Source organism: Anguilla anguilla, chromosome 13, assembly GCF_013347855.1.
Source record: "Anguilla anguilla isolate fAngAng1 chromosome 13, fAngAng1.pri, whole genome shotgun sequence".
Classification (NCBI taxonomy): Eukaryota; Metazoa; Chordata; class Actinopteri; order Anguilliformes; family Anguillidae; genus Anguilla; species Anguilla anguilla.
In genome coordinates this window covers 34,427,453-34,445,035 of record NC_049213.1, presented here as the reverse complement: position 1 = coordinate 34,445,035, position 17,583 = coordinate 34,427,453, and the positions used below count along the sequence as shown (strand labels likewise).

The window sequence follows — 17,583 nt, the reverse complement described above, 5'->3', positions numbered from 1 at the left end:
GAGCGGAGCAGGACATGAAGGTCTGAGGGGTTACAAGGGGCTGGGAATTCGGGGAATTTACTCCTCAGTTAACAATGAAGGCCAATCCGCTGGACCCTGGAAACGCAGGTGCATTTGTCTGGACAAAAAGTTACTTCTCATTAGAAAAGGAACCACACTTCTTTAGTTTAAGCAAACATGTAGACCTCAATTCAACTTTCTGGGGAATAACAAACAGGAAGTTTTTATTTAGGATACTGTTTTATTTTGGTACTGTTTGGGAAACTAACAATACCACTCAATACAATAGGATAATATCGGGGGGGGGGGGGGGGATCCACTATGACAGGACTGCCCAACCCTGTTCCGGGAGATCTACCATCCTGTATGTTTTCACTCAAACCCTAATTTGGCACACTTGATTCTACTAATTAGCAGCTCAATAAGATCCCCAGCTGTTGATTGAGAAGTGCGTTTTTAGGGCTGGAGTGAAAACTTACAGGATATCTGGGCAGCCCTGTCCTAGGATCTACATCCATGGAGTTGAAGGAATTAATGTTTAATGCTAAATGTTAAGTACATTAGTCCTAAATATTTACTCCACCTAAAAAGCCAGACTTTCATTAAAAATAAATAAGTAAATAAATAAAACATGTCTCCTTTTGACAAGCAAAGGCTGTTTAAGGACATTCAACCTCAGCTTTGAAAGTGACATTCGTTTTCAGACTGTGCCAGGCTGATGTGCACATAATCAAATTCAGGACTGCTCTTAGCTCAGAAGTGCCAAAAACATAGCGAGTCAGATTTAAAGCTTGGCTGCTTTTCCCTGTGTATTCAGCCAGCGAGCTAACCGGGCTGAGATTCTGAGATCCATCCCTTCTAAATATAAATGTTTTTAAACAAATACTTCAATGTTATATCGCGCTATTGGGTTTCCTGTGTTAAAAAAAGTCACACACAGTGCATGACAGTCACCAACCTGTAAGTGGATTTAGTGCATGCATATGACACACGGGACATATTCTTAAAAATGAGTTTCTGTTCTGTAACAATGCAATGACTATGGTCACACGGGCTGGATCCGTATGTTAGCCCAGTTATTACTTATAGGCTAGCTAAGTTCTGCAGTGGACAACGCCCCGTGTGTGTGTTTGTGCGGTGTATGTATGCGTGTGTGCATGCTTGCGTGTGTGTATTGTGTGTTTGTGTGGTGCGTGTATGTGTGTGTGCATTGTGTGTGTGTGTGCCCATGTGCATGTGTGTGTGTGTGTGTGTGTGTGTGTGTGGGAGTGTGTAACTGTGTAAACGTGAGTGTGTGTGCGTGTGTGTGTGTGTGTGTGTGTGTGTGTGTGTGTGTGTGTGATATAGAGCCCTAATCCTTCACGGTGAGAAATATTGTTCCTCTGTCATATAAATTAAGAACTCAAAAGCAAAAGGCACAGCACTCAGTGAGATTAAAAGGTGAGAGTTGGGGAGGGAGGGGGGGGCTGGGGGTTAATCCCAAAGGATGCGATCACAGAGGGAATGCTGTGAAGAGGTCAATCCCCCCCCCCCCCCCCCCACCCCCACCCCAACACCCCTCTACAGCTCACCCCCCTGAGGACTGTCGCCATACGGTTCCTACGGCCTTCCATGACCTTCTGCAGCTAAAGGTCACGCCGCGGGGGCTAATCCAGGGGGATCTGCTCTGCCACATGCACGCCAGCCGCCGCAGCAGCAGCAGATGCATCAGCAGATTGGCAGAATCGGGGCCGGTTTGGTTAATCCCACACCTCCCTGCCAGGGCCAGGGGGTGGCGAGAGGAAAGGGGAGGAACGGGGTGCCGTCGAAACCCGTGCATCGCGTCGCCAGGGAGACACGCCCGTGCCTGAAGCGGCGGGGGGACGGCGGGAACAAAAGGGAGGGGCGGGAAGGAGTGACGACGATGGAAAATAAAAAACGAGTCATCGGCCGTCTCAAGGAAAAGAGGAAAACCTGAACGCGTGCGTGTTGAACAGAGAGCTCAGTCCGAACAAGCAGCTATACGTCCCGCTTCCCCGATGGGGAATTCGGTCTGGAGCAGACCCCGGGTTTTGCCCCCACCGGTCGATGCTGCCGGCGACACCGCGGGTGGGGCCCAAAGACGGGGACTTCCTGCGTGGCTGAAGACGGCTAACGGACGCTTACTCTATATTAGCTTCAAAAATAAACACCGTTCCATGGCCCAACGGTCCGAACAACGTGGCCTGGCTTTGGTGTGTAACGGTGCTTTTTTGGGACTGATAAGAGCTGCAATCAACTCAAACGCAACACGCCTGGAGCACATCTACACAGGTGTTTTCATTTTTTCTCATGGCAAAATGGGTTTGGTAGACGCTGAAATACACAAAACCTGTAATTCAAGGAAAAGGAGCACTTCAACAAATTTAGCCCAGGCAAAACCTACACTATAATTTACAGAGCCAGCAGGCACTAAACACTGTTAGGAGTTGTACAGTGAAACAAGCATTAGATAAACACTATTTTAGTAGGAGGAGTAATAAGTACTTGGTTCAGCAGGCAAGGTTCGAGTTACTCAGGCTTAATCTGAACGCATGTGGCGTGATACTCACTCTTTCACAAAGTTGTGCAGCTGCTGCTTCACGGACCTCTGAGCTTGATCGAAGAGAATCTGTGAACACACAAGGAAAAAAATGACAATCAGACTCCCAAAAACAGATGTTGCTACGTTGCAACTGACACAGACATTTGAAAGCAAAGAAGTCCACTGGTTTAACAGCAAATGAGTCTTGCTGTAATTACAGATCTCCACCATTGGGTGGCGATCCCGAGCCTTATATGGAACTAAGATTTAAAACTGACGCAGGACAGCCCCCACACAAACATGCCCACGCATGGGCACAAACACACACACACACACACACGGGCACACACATGCATACACAAACACACACGCGGGCACACACAGGCACGCACACACGGGCACACACAGGCACACACACACACAGGCACAAATACACACACACACACAAACACACACAGCACACACACATATAGAAATGCACACGCACACCCACGCATCCCCACCACAGTGCCACGCCCCCTTCATTCACATTCATCTCCCTGTCTGGGGGGGGTGGGGGGTGTGGGGGGGGGGGGGGTTTATGTGATTGCTGCTGCTGCTGCTGCCGCTGTAAAATAGGTCAGAGGAGCGGGAAAGAGGCTTTAGGGAGCGAGAGGCAGGAAGAGAGAGAACCCTCTCCATCACTCCCGCTCCCAACGCCGCTCCCGCAATCACACAAACGACCACGCCGACCCCCGTCCCGTCCACAAACAATTCATTTCAGCGCCTGAGAGGGATTAGACAGGGTCAATAAACGCCCTGCCCCCCCCCCCTCCCCCCCTCCCCCCCTTTACTACGGCCATGCAGTCATGACAGGAGAGCATGCGCAAAATGACAGAAAGATTTTGAGGTGGGTGGGGGCTTTCCCAATAGGGTGGTCAAAGTTGGGGAAATATCACATCAGTGTTTCAATGCCAGTGTGCAGTTTTTCTGTGATTTCTCAACACAAAAAAAATCATGTATGCACAGGTGTTGAAAATGTACATACTGTTGTAAGTAGGGGAGCGATATCCAGACAGTGTCAGAGTGCAAGTACCTCGGCACTGTCATCAACAACAAGCTGCCATCGAATGCCGACTCTAAGGCACGTAACAGAAGAGGCCAGTGGAGGCTATTTCTGATGAGTACTTGTAAACCTCAGGTCTCAAACATTGATAGAACTCAGCTGATCCTGTTCCACAGAAGAACACAGTGTGCCCATTTCAGTAGAGACTACAGCAGCAGAGTCAGTCCATATCCAGCCACTGCACACGCTGTGGCTCCTGCTGTTCGGACCCACTGTCGTCATCTTCAGCATTGCGGATGCACAATGCTCGCGTCAGAACCCATTCAGTTACTGCAGAATGCAGCAGCCAGAGCGCTCACACACACACACACCCACACACGGCTCAGAGCACATCACCCCTGTCCTGAGGTCATCTCATTGGCTCTCTGCCACTCTGCTGCCCATAAACCACTTCCTGGCCTCGGGCCTTCAGGCTGAGTCTGATTGAATCTTATTGGCCGGCGGCATTCTGATTGAATCTTATTGGCCAGCTGCACCCTGGACTCGGCAGCTGCTGATCGCTCCTCAGCTGCTCAAATGGCCCTGCACCTCATCCAGGGAATACGAGTCCAAGCTGCATCAAACGGCTCTTTTCCCCTTAATGGTGTAAGATCACATACATGATTAGAATGTTCTCAGCTGAACATTCTAACGCTGATGTCACAGTCACTACTGGTAACCGAAAGCAGTGGAGTTCTAGAACACTGACTTAGAATTTTGAAGAAAAGGGAAAAAAAATACATTCCAAAAAGACGGCTCTTCAACGGGTTAAATCAAGCTGATTGTGCCTGGCTAAATAATGAATAAAATGTTTACCACAAAAACATGAACAGTGAGCATGTTTTGGGTTTGGAGCACAGAAGAGGGACGCTCGGGCTGAGGCGTACTTCATCGCTATGTAAACTCCAGGTTCCAAATAAGGGAAGCAGCTTTAAGAGAGGAGAGCTGGATAAAACATCAATCAATCCTCCCGGAGGACTGGCAGCCCGCACGGCTCTCACACGCGGCATTGCCAGCCCTTCTCCCTGACTAAGAGCGCGGCTCCCCGTCTAGACGAGAATCAGCGCCATTCAACCGGTCCTGAATATGCTGATTATAAACACCGGGCTCGGTTCCTCACACGCAAAAAAACGCGGCACTCGGTGTGCCCTCCTCGCGGCTTTGTAACGAGTGTTGGGAGGGGGGTGGGGTGGGGTGGGGGGGGTGTGATTAGCCGCCGTGTTTTGGCAGGACGCTCACCACCTCCGCCAGCCAGCCCAACCGCGGTTAAGTCTCAGGACGCCGGTAAGCCGCTGACGCCTAGCGCTGTGTGGGCAACCCGTCTGATGGGAGCCGCTAAGCGCTAACGCGTCGAAAAAAACCGCTCCCCAGAACTCCCACGCGCGATTCACGCAGGCCACAGGGCCGACAGGGGAGGGGGCGAGGGGAGTGGGGCAGTGGGTCCAAAGATCGTAGTAAGCCAGGCGCTATAACCAGTACACTCCTTCCAGGGAAAGAATAACAGATTAAAGAATGAGAAATCTGTCGGTTATACCAGACTGACGGGACGGGCCTGTATGAGGGGCAGACTGTCTGTCCCACACCCTCTCTGTCTCTCTCACACAGTGTGAGGAGTCACATGGCTGGCCCAGTGGAGGAATGGGTTCACTGCATTAAATAAATAAATCTGGCAACCCCCCCAACCACCCACCCCCATACACACACACTCTCACACACACACACACACACACACACTCTCAAGCATACCCACACACACACACACATACTCTCAAACATACACACACACACATACACAGACACAGACACAGACACACATACACACACGTGCACATGTACACTCTCTCTCACACACACACACACACACGTGCACACATACACTCTCACACATGCATGCACACACACACACACGCACATGCTCACACATACACACACACGCACACGCACACACACACATTAATGTGGGAGATTTTCCGAGCTCATCCCTGTCCTCCTGGCTGGCGTTTCCATGACCGCGGATTCCTAACGGCCTGCTGCAAAAATCCCGCCAATTTTTTTTATCCATTCCTCCCGGGCCACGGGACAACAGAGCAGAGACACAGGAAGCGAACATCGCTCTCATCTCAGCCATTCCCAGGCCTGCTTCCCATTCAGCTAAACACCGCTTACTGCGGGGGGCGGGAGTGGAACGATTTCAACCAGCCCAGGAATGTCTCCATTATAATTCCGATCCAATACGATACCACTCTTCTCTGGATTCTGTCACTGTGCGTCTGAGTGTGCAGTGTGTCCACCGTGACACCTCGTTACCCTCCGTGTCCAATGGCATAAAATGTAAATAGGGTGCATTTATTTTTAAATAATAATTAATTTACTTCATACAATTCATCTTCAGACAGACAGTATCTCAGAGTTCCATGTTTGTTTATTTGGACACGAGAGCTAAGACCGTGGTGGGCTTTGACAGTAACACAAAGCTAAGCTTGTGTTCCATCGTCTTTGGAACAGAATGGTGTGTGTGTGTGTAAGAGTGTGTGTGTGTGTGTGTGTGTGTTTGCAATCAATTTATTTTTTCTATTTTTCTGTGACCGTAGAGAAGATGTTGACTCTAGGGGACCTGAGCATGTCACAAAATTATTTTGTCTCATTATAGTTATGCTATTATAGTGATAGTCATGAGATTCTTATGGTTTTCATTATGGACGTTATTACCATCGCTGCCTTATCTTCCCCATTATTGTGGCTGAGCTTAATACAAAGCACTTCTAGGTAAAGTGTTCAAGCAATTTGGTTGTTTCTTCCCATTTTAACAAGTTTCTGCTCATTTCCTGTTCAGTGCAGTGATGACCTGCTAAAAAGACAACAACTGCATTAAAAAACCGATTCGACGTTTAAAATCATGTAAGAAGTATTTGGACAGATCTACACACTTGAGTGTTTTTGCTTGGCAGCATAATTATGGCATAATTATGGTAACATCATTTGGTAATTTGCCACTTTAGCAAGTTTTTCCTGAGAGTCACTGACATTTCTGTAAACACCCCCCATTGTCTACTCCATCATTTCTTGTTGCTATTCAGAAGCTGTAAGTTTTGGCAGAAGGACCGTCTTAGAGATTAACTCCAACTGATGTAACAGACTGGCTTTAAAATTCTTATGTTTTGTCTTGCATATTCTTGTTTGACGAATGCACATATTTGCCACATCAACTGTTATAGTTATAGATGTGGAAAATATGGTATTGCAGTGACTAGACTCTGGATTAGCTAGGCACATTCATCCATACCCTACTGTAAGCCAATGAGCACCAGTTCAGGGTGTAGGAAGGATGTGGTGTGTGACTGCGTCTCACTGTGTCTCTGCTGTGGCAGACGTGCCTCGGCTGCGTTCGCTAATGCAACACGGTGTCGCGGATCAGTGCAGATCCCAACAACATCCCAGCTGGCCCGCAGTGGAGCAGAAAAAACTCAATCTTTCTTCCTCTTCTTCTGGGGATTTATTTCTTCCGAAAGACACTGACACAGATGATGAAAGAGGAGGCGAACTGGTGCCCCCGCGCTGGGGACACACAATCCACACCGAATCCAAACCAGACAGACAGACGGACAGACTGATTCCAGGGTCCTGTTAAAATGCACGAAGTTGCCCTGTTCTACTGCCCCAGAGAAGAGCTTCCCCGCATCCTCACAAGGGCCAAAGATGCCCCTGCTGGGCACTCGAACACCGATCAACTGAAATGACCCCCCCATCGACCCCCATCCAGGTGAATGATGAATGATGCCCTCCCTGCTGCTCTACCCAGCCCCGTGTGCCAGACAGACGGTTACTCTAATTACTGCCTGTGGGAGATGGGAGGAGACTGCCGGCTGCAGCCACTGCTAATCTCCTGCATTTACAAGGGCGTCTGGGGAAAAGGAAAAAAAAAAAAAAAAAAAACTGGTACAGCACCACGTTCAGTTGGGACACCGCCAAAATCATTAGGTACAGCCTTTTAAGAGGATAACCCCTTTAAAATAAGGAGTGCTATTGGGCAACGTGCTGTGAAAGAAATCCTGCCACAAATGCAGCGGCTAGGAAGACTGGCTTAAGGAGGTTTGCGAGTTTGAATCCAGGACAGCTCTGCTGCTGCATGCCTGAGTGAGGCACAGCACGTCGCCTGAACCACTGTAGCAGTCATCCGGCTTCACAAGTGGACGGCAGTCCAGACAGGCACTGGATAAGGCTGTCTGCCAGCCAGGAAGTGATGTAATGTACCGTAATGCCCACGCGACAGCTTCCAAACAAGATTAGAGGTTTGGGAGGCGGCCGGGTGATGTGCTGCGTGACATCAGCAGAACGAGCAGCCATGCTATTGGCTAAAGGGTAAAAGGATGATCAGCCGAGTGGGCCAGGGTGTCGCGGTTCACTTCAACGACCAGAGGCGCATTCCGAATCAGCGCACTTGCCTACGATTGAGTATACTTGTTGAGTACACTGGATCAAAATGTAGTAAACATCGTGTGCTTAAAATGCCAGGATGGGATAAGTCCCAGGACTGATTTTTTTGGGGTTTTGCTCAGTATATTGGGGAGCATGCTTCTCAGGTAGTAAACGACCGTTTTGGTCCCATAAATATGACGCGCATCTTCGTCTTAAAAGCGAGGTGCAGCATCGCAGACACTTCCACATTAGGGCTGGAATACAGTATGGAGGAAGTCGTTTTTTTTGCATACTGCCCATCGCATATGCACTAAACAGTACGCAGTATGCTTAGTGGACGGTCCGGTATGTGGCGCCACCTGCAGGGAGGAGGACCACTGCACCACGTCATACAGTGGGGGTATCCATGGCGATGCAGCGGGGGCGGGTGGCAACCGCTCCTCCGCGGTTTTACTCACCAAGCTCAACGGTTTTTAGATTACTATTCTGACCCGTGTGACCTAAGGGGGGGAAACAGTAATTACATTAAGAGATTAATTAATGAGGATGGCACTGCGTGAAATCCAGCTTTTCACTGATGGCTAAATCAGGCCCGAGTACCCAGGGAAAAGCACTGCGGGGTGCTGATAAAGCACGTCTTCACCCACTCCCAGGACTTAAAAAAAAAAAAACGAAACCATGTCTGAAAAGAGTGAAGAACGGCTTCAGTTTGCAGTGGGTGGCTGCAATCCACAGGCTCTAGAGACGCGCGGTTAAGAGCACAACCATCGACTGCGGCCGAACGGAGCGCGTAAATGCAGAAACTAGTGTTTTTCACAACGACATTGCGCAACCCACGACACCGGAACCCGGGAGTTCTCCGCGGCAGCTGGGTCCTCGCAAATCCTGACGTGGACGTACCTCACAACTGCGGTTAACTGCCATAAAACGGGAAAGAAAAGAAGTTAAAAAAAAAGAAGAACAGAAAAAAGGGAGGGTTCAAGAAAGAAAGGATTACCAGTCGTTGGGTCAACACATTAAAAAGCCGCAAGTCCGTCATGCCACAGTCTCGGAATTTCCTCCGTCACAGAATGGCGAGGTAGCCATGGTAACACACGAGTCCACATGTAGCTCCTGCAATCTCCCCGAAAACCCTTTCCTCACTCGCTGCGTTTCCACATTAAAAACCCTCCTCCTCCTCCCAAACAAACGAACGGATCTTGACTTGATCAGAGCCATCGCCTCACACGTACGCTCACCGCTCACTGAAACCAAACACCGGGTCACCATCGCTCACCAGGTCCCCATGGATACCGCCTTCCTCTCCCGGGCTCCACATGATTTAACTGTGGCGCTACTGCACATCACTTCGGGTTGTTTTCAGGAGAGCCGTCTCCCAAAAAGGCTGTACATGAAGTCCCCGTTCAACAGCCACAGAGGACAGCAGGACATGTTGGACCATTGAGACCCAAAGGATGCTAAAACCACATGAACAGCTATTCCCCACCGCACGTGCAGGACTGGGTACACGCCCCTGGTCCGTGAGTAACGTAGTTTCGCAACGATGGGCCCGGGAGAGAAGAGAACGCCCGCCCGCATTAGTGCTTCAAGATGTGGTGATGTCACGGCGTCGGCCTCTCCGCGGACCCGTCCCGCGATCACCGGGCCTTCGCGAGCGGCCTCACTGCGACGGCGGACGGGACGGCGACTCACCGTGTGGTAGTTGACGATTTCCTGGAGACGCTCCCCGCACTTCTCCAGGCACTCCTGCAACAAGAGCAGAGCGCAGGGCGTTACGGTCGATCACAAGAGATTCACTCGATAAGAGATGCACTCAAGAGATACGCTCGCTCACAACAAGATAAACTCGTCCACAGCAAGAAATATCCTTGTTCACAACCAGCGACGTGCTCGTTCACAACAAGGTACACTCGTTCACCAGAGAGTTCTTTGTTCACAACAAGAAAAACACCTATTCACAACAAGAGATACACTTGTTCAGAATAACTCATATGCTTGTTCACAACAAGAGATACACTCATTCACATTGAGAGATACACTCATTCACAAATTTTTTTTTACAAATTCACAGGAGAGAACCCATGGGACAACGCACTCGTAGGGTCTATAGTGAATGGTTTAACAGAAAGGGCACAAGCACCACTCCGGCAGGAACTGTCGACACGGTCAAGACACTGAAGTAGCACAACATAACTTTGGACGTCCGATTCCACTTCATGACGGAGAAAAAAAAAGCAGAAGAGGCTTCGGTTTAATAAAACATTCGGCTTAAGGCGTTCAGGGAAAAGCTGCAGGGGAGCCAGAAAGGCCTTAAAACAACTTCCCCTTGGCGGCAGAGAGTCTGCTCGCACTCCGCTCCCGGGGAGCCGCCTGGATCTGCTCCTGCTCCGGCCCGGTCACGGAGCCAAGAACCGGTGAGCCTACGGACCTGAGCCTCCCTCTCGCTGACTAATCTCTCCCAAAATCAGGATTCAAAAACACCGACCCAGCCAAAGCCTCGACGCAGGATGCTGCTAGCTCACATCCCAAAAAAAAAAAAAAATCTAAGAAAGTAGGGAGACATATTTTATACGATTTCTGCATGTTGCCTGTGTAAAATGAAAACTGACCCTCAGGTATCCGTACAGACCAGCCACTGCTGACAAACGTGGAAAATGGAAAATGCAACTTCAGGTTTAGGACTGACTATAAATATCAGAATAAGGGGATAAGAAAGAAGGTTCAATGAGAGTAATGTAGGTAAGTGCTGATGAAGCAGGGGTGCACAACAAAGGCTGAGCCGTTTCAGGATTCTGTGCCAACACATGCTCTTTCGCTAGCTCAATCATATCTTCAACTGACATCTTGTATAAGCACCAGTTACAGCCACGGACTGGAATCCCTTTGAAGAGCAGGTTTCTCCAGAACTCCACCGCTCTCAATTACCAGCAGTGACTGTGACATCATCATTAGAATGTTCAGTTAAGAACATTACGATCACGCATTTGTGCTCTCACAACCTTACAGGAATAGGAGACGTCAGCCGGACCCCCATAGCCCTAAACCCCTTACCGAGATCATCTGGTCGTTCTTGCACTGCTGGGACAGGTCCCGCACGCCGGTGACGAAGAGCTTGTTGGCGCTGACGTACGCCCGTCCCGCCTCGATCATCCCGCTGCATAGCTTCACCAGCTGGAAGAGGGAGGGAGAGAACAGAACGAGAACTTCAGGCATTTCAACATGAAATCATCAGCCAGCCCCGAGAAGGTCTGTTCTTGGCATGAGCACAATTCGGTTTGCTGTTTTCAATCGACGCACGCGATTAATCTTAAGATAAATTAACAAGCATGGGGAAACCCTTTGAGTCATTTTGCTCCAGACACAAAAAACTAAAGGATCAGTAACTGAATGTGATGTTTTCCCCCTTGCGGACTCAGTACAAAAGGGTAATTACAAGCCTATTTATCTCCAGTTATTGTATCATTTTTTCAAAATGATACAATCAAAAGAAACAGGCCTTTGTATGCGGTAGAAAAAACACAGCTTTCAACCAACAAAACTTCAGACTTTTTTTTGGGAAGGAATTATGTCAAACACATTCCAAGTCATCAAGAAGACGTGGTTAAACACAATGTTCTCAGAATAAGCGTGTCATTTCTTTTCCTGAATAGCCTCAAACTGGGCCTCCCAACAGTCCTTCACACAGATGTAATGAGGAGGTGTGAAGCAATGGGGGCACTGGCATGTTCCAGGCCATTAAGCTCAGAGGCCTAACATGAGTCATGGCACCGAAGAGCCATTCCATCCCGCCGCGGCTTCGGGAAGAGAGCCATGCGGCCTTCCCCAAGTGGCCTTCCCCAGCCTTCCCCAAGCGACCTTCCCCTGCCTTCCCAGCAACAGGTGTGAGGGGCCATATCTGCACCCTCGCGGCGGCGAAATCGCACGCGATGCAAAAGCCTCCAATCCCCACTCCTCGGCTCACAGGTGCTAGAAAGCCATCAAGCCCGGCTCAGTGATCACAAGGCCCACGGTACCCTTGCAGGTTTGCCCCAAGCCTCCAATCGCAGCCCGCAGAGCGAGGGCGTGCGCCTGTTCCCTGTACTGCCGGCAACCAATGAAACGGCGCAGCAACTGGAGGAACCGACCAATGAACTGCCACCCTAACAAAAGCAATACATTGCAATGAGACAAAACATTTTTTTTAATGCCGTTACTGATGCTTCGGATTATGGGTACTACAGATGTGAAGAACAGAAGACAAATGGTAAAATAGTAAATGCTGAATTAATACTGGAATGTGTGATATAAAATATCTAGCATGTGCATCACATTCAGTTAACAGATGCTCTTATTCAGAATCTATAGACCGTATACTGGAACGATAGCTATAGTGCGCTTGGCCATCTGTCGCCACAAATCATACTGTGGGCCAAAGCTTGCGTTTGTGTGCTTGAGATGCGGTTACACGCCTATTCGCCGAAAACATGCGAACAGATGATTTATGTAACGTGAAGTACAGTATCAAACTTCCTGTTTCCACTTCGTTACACACGACACATGCCGCCGTGTGATATACAGCCAAGTATTCCACATTTTAAAAAATGGCTCTCCAGTGGAGGGCAGGGATAAACTGAGGCGTTCACACAGTATGGGCATTTTCCTTGACAGCACTGGAACAGGTGATCGGATGTCAGGTACACGTCCGTTATTCCGGAAGATTCCGGCACGTTCCGGCACAGGCCGCCCAGCACAATGCTCCCGTTGTCAGGAGGATTTTGGGGAAACCGGTCCGGCTGGCTGTCTGCAGATACACTGTGGAGATACAGCTGTGTATGTGGGGCTGTGCGTACCGAACCGGGGGGGGGGGGACAGTGTCGTGGGGGGGGGGCAGCTACGGGCGGGGCACACACGGATCCCCACCTGCAGCCCCGTTTCGAGTGGGGTGACGCACCAACCCAACATGCTCAACCCTGCCCCGCACTATCACACGTGAAGAGACCCATTGTGTCACAGCTTTGGCCACCACACCAACAATAACAAGAACAGCGTCCTTAAGAAAATATGACGCAACCGGCAGAGGAAGATCATTTTCGAGAGAATTAGCAACCGTGTGACAAGTGGGACATTTTGGCTTCCCCTGGGCGGGCTAAACCGCTCCTCTAACAGCTGGTGTGCAGCCAGCCTTACACCCTCTCCTCCGGATAATCCCCCCCCAAAAAAAGTTCCCCCGGGGAGCCCCAGCGGGACGCCTCGCGTCTTGCTTCAGGGGAAGGAACCCCAGCTGCTTCACGACGGAGGGAAAGAGGAACCCCTTTTTTTCCATCCCAGGTTCTGTTTTCCTTTTTGCTCTCCCAAGGATAAAGATTAGCAGGGCAGTGGGACACAAAATCATTCGGGGGGGGGGGTTCAACACGCGTGAGCCGCGTGTTGGTTTACACGTGAGCCGGGTGCGGCTACGCTAGCGCCCGTTTACCAAAGACAGGGGAGAAGAGGAGGAACCTTACGACCTGACCCCTTTCGCCCTGTCGTTTCCTTCAACACCTGATCTGATAATCTGATGACCTCACAACCACCCCACATTATCTCACGGGGAAAGAATGCCGTTTAAATCAACATAAACTGCAACTACACACAAAACACAACCAGGCTGACTGTGTGTCCTCACTGAGAGCCTCTTTTCTGCAGGACAGATATTTTCCCGTCACAGACATCACCTGCATATTGGCGTTCCAGACCGGGGTCAAATACGTATTTCTTTTGGATTCAAATACTTTTCTGTGCTCTACTGATCTTGTCTGGTGTATTGGAACCAATGAAACGCTCTCAAAAAGTGCAAACCCCGCCTTCTGGTCATATTGACAGGCTCAATTACACCAGGCAAGATCAATAGAGCACAGAAAAGTATTTGAATCCAAAACAAATACGTATTTGACCCAGGTCTGCGGCGTTCGTTTGCCGCCAGTGTGGAAGAGAGCGTGGTGGACAGGAGAGACTACCGGCAGAAAAATAGCGCAGGGCCAGCGGAGCAGATTGGGTGATGACATCACAGCGGTTGCAGCCAAACATCAGGCTGCGACAGGACACTTAAAAAAACATGTCAGACAAAATCCTGCTCCTCGACCTCCCTGAAATGTTAAAAAAAACTCCACATTTAGAGCACAGAGATTACATTAGACATTTGAATAATCTGTCTGTATGTAGACCACAACGACGCACTACTACTATTACTACAGAGATTGCTTTCATCTCAAGCAATTCCAACTAGGTTGAAGTTAATGTCCTAGGTTGCCCTTGGCAGCAAGGGAATCAAAGGTAACTTGGCCCCATAAACCGGAAGCATGCAGCTGGACGCATGAAGGCCTGTGCTGAGTCGTGAATTTCATTCCTACTCTCATACAAAAAAAAAAAAAAAAACAGGCAATGTTGAGGGGCTCTGTCTCTTTCAACTAATGGTACATGATTAGCTAATTTCAGAGACCCTAACCTTCAGTCAGTCAGTGGCTGAGCAGTATTACTGCAATTACTGTAGTCCTGCCACACATAAAACACAGGGGACATCATTTCGAGTGTAAAAACACCGCATTACAGCCGTAATAAACATGCGCCTGTTGTCAGGTTGTATAATAGTGAACGTTAGCGTCTTTCACAGCACGACAGGACAGGCTGAGGAACGGCTGTCTGACATAGCGCTTTCCTCCCGGATACCTCCAGCTCCGGATTTATTAACGACAAACAAACGAGCTCCGCACTTTCCACAAACAAATCAACGAGCTGCGCGCCTCCTCCCTGCGCGCCTCCTCCCTGCGCGTCTCCTCCCTGCACGTCTCCTCCCTGCGCGCCTCCTCCCTGAAGCGCCTCCTCCCTGCGCATCTCCTCCCTGCGCGTCTCCTCCCTGCGCGTCTCCTCCCTGCACGTCTCTTCCCTGACGCGTCTCTTCCCTGACGCGTCTCCTCCCTGCGCGTCTCCTCCCTGCGCATCTCCTCCCTGACGCGTCTCCTCCCTGAGCGTCTCCTCCCTGCGCATCTCCTCCCTGACGCGTCTCCTCTCTGACGCGTCTCCTCCCTGCGCGTCTCCTCCCTGACGCGTCTCCTCCCTGCGCCTCTCCTGACGCCTCTCCTCCCTGCGCGTCTCCTCCCTGGCGCGTCTCCTCCCTGACGCGCCTCCTCCCTGCGAGTCTCCTCCCTGACGCATCTCCTCCCTGACGCCAGTCCCAGCAGGGCTTAATCTGTTAGCTTTCATTTGGAAGTCATTACTGTATGGGAATGAAGGCTTAATTGATACACGCCTGGTTGCTCTTAAAGTGATTTAACAGTTATGTTAATCTCAATTAAACTAGTCTGGTCCCTAATTCAATTTCACCTGAGGGTATGAATGTATTATGGGACACAGATACTTCTGGGTACACAATGTTTTAATGCACAGTGTTAAATGTTTGAAATCTATTTTGTGTCTGAATGAATGTAATAGCCGATCATACCAACTAATTTTGTATAATGCCAATTGACCAAGGGCTACAAAATAGATTTATCTATCTCATATATCCTGGTACAATGTCCCCCCCTTTCCCTCATTGTAAAGCTAAATATCGGAGGCTGCAGTATAGATTAAACTAAAACAAGACTCTAAGTTATGGCTTAAATTTAGTTATTGTGACTTTGGAAATATAGATTGGAGAGAGAAAAAAAATCTGATTTGACAGCACTTCACAGTATCGTCCAATTCAAAATAAGTCCTCACATCAATGGTCATGGAGGAGGAGGAGTTAAGTCCCAGTGAAACCATCAAACTCCAAATGATCTTTTGCTGATACAGAGGAAAAGTTTGGTTTTGACACGTGAAATACAGGTTGCAGCGAGAATGCTGAGGAGATGCAGATTCGTAAAGTCTCCTGTCTCGCCATGGCAACCTCAGATAAATATACACCTAGTCCGGAATGCTATGTGCTGCATTTCTACAAGAACTGGATGCTTACTGCCGAGTCACTGCCAGGCTGTTTTCAGGTTGAGTTGTCTGTACTCCTTTTCTATTTTTCATGAAAACTATGCTTTTTTTTTTTTATAGATGCAGCGACATCAAGTTTCTATAAATGGAACTTCAGAGAAACACATCAAATGTTGAACCAGGTACAATACACTACACTGCCAAAGGTGTGTGGACACCCCTTCTAATTAGTGGTACTGGCTTTTTCAGCCACACCCATTCCTTAACAGGTGCATAAAATCAAGCATACAGCCATGCAGTCTCCATAGACAAACATCGGCAGTAGACTGGGTTGTACTGGAGAGCTTAGTGACGTTCAACATGGCACTGTCATAGGATGCCACCTTTCCAACAAGTCAGTTCATCAAATGTCTGCCCTGCTAGAGCTGCCCCGGGCCAACTGTAAGTTCTGTTATTGTAAAGTGTAAACGTCTAGGAGCAACAACAGCTCAGCCGAGAAGTGGTAGGCCGCACAAGCTCACAGAACGGGACCGGCGAGCGCTAAAGAGCGTTGCGTGTAAAAACCATGTCCTCGATTGCAACACACTTCAGAGTTCCAGACTGCCTCTGGAAGCAACGTCAGCACAAAAGCTGTTTGTCAGGAGCTTCATGAAATAGATTTTCACGGCCGAGCAGCCACACATAAGACTAAGATCACCATGTGCGATGCCAACCGTCGGTTGGAAGTGGTGTAAAGCACACCGCCATTGGACTCTGGAGCTGTAGAAACGCGTTCTCTGGAGTGATGAATCATGCGTCGCTATCTGGCAGGCTGACGGATGGATCTGGGTTTGGCGGACTGCATGGTGCCAAGTGCCAACTGTAAAGTTTGGTGGAGGAGGAATAATGGTCTGGGGCTGTTTTTCATGGTTTGGGTTAGGCCCCTTAGTTCCAGAGAAGAGAAATCTTAATGCTACAACATACAATAACTTTCTAGAGAATTGTGTGCTTCCAACTTTGTGGCAACAGTTTGGGGAAGGCCCTTTCCTGTTTCAGTATTACAATGACCCTGCTCACTCAGCAATGTCCATAAAGAAATAGGCTGCTGAGTTTGATGGGGAAGAACCTGACTGGCCTGCACAGAGCCCTGACCTCTACCCCATCAAACACTTTTGGGATCAACTGAAACGCCAAGGCCTTGCGCCCAACATCATTGCCCGACCTCACTAATGCTCCTGTGGCAGAACGGAAGAGAATCCCCACAGCCATGTTCCAAAATCTACTGGACAGCCTTCCCAGAACAGTGGAGGCTGTTACAGCAGCAAAGGGAAATCCAGCTCCATATTAATGCCCATAGTTTTGGAATGAGATGCTCAAAAAATCCATGAGGGTGTGATGTTCAGGTGTCCACATACTGTTAGAAACGTAGTGTACATTGATGTACTTGTCATTGACGTTATCAGGAAGCAGGAAAGTGGCAAGACAACACAGGAATGTGTGCAGGACATTTCCCAGACAGCTGATCTCAAAGAAATACATTTTAAAAATGACAAAATGAAATATGACAGGCGTGAAAAACCAGAGGCCAGAAGCAGATGCCCATGGGGGAGCTCAGTGAGCATCTTCTGTCAAAACTGAAAAT

The 17,583-nt window shown here is 49.1% G+C and overlaps 1 protein-coding gene across 8 annotated transcripts in view; it reads right to left on the bottom strand.

Moving 5' to 3' along the window:
- LOC118211326 (arf-GAP with coiled-coil, ANK repeat and PH domain-containing protein 3-like) overlaps positions 1 to 17,583 on the bottom strand; it is a 94,645-nt gene that overhangs the window by 37,583 nt on the left and 39,479 nt on the right. For all 8 annotated transcript variants that reach the window (XM_035388466.1, XM_035388471.1, XM_035388468.1 and 5 more), the window contains exons 3-5: positions 11,094 to 11,213; positions 9,735 to 9,788; positions 2,571 to 2,629 (exon numbers count right to left, since the gene is read on the bottom strand). In XM_035388466.1, coding sequence (XP_035244357.1) covers positions 2,571 to 2,629; positions 9,735 to 9,788; positions 11,094 to 11,213 — 233 coding nt within the window. The remainder of the gene's footprint in view (positions 1 to 2,570; positions 2,630 to 9,734; positions 9,789 to 11,093; positions 11,214 to 17,583) is intronic.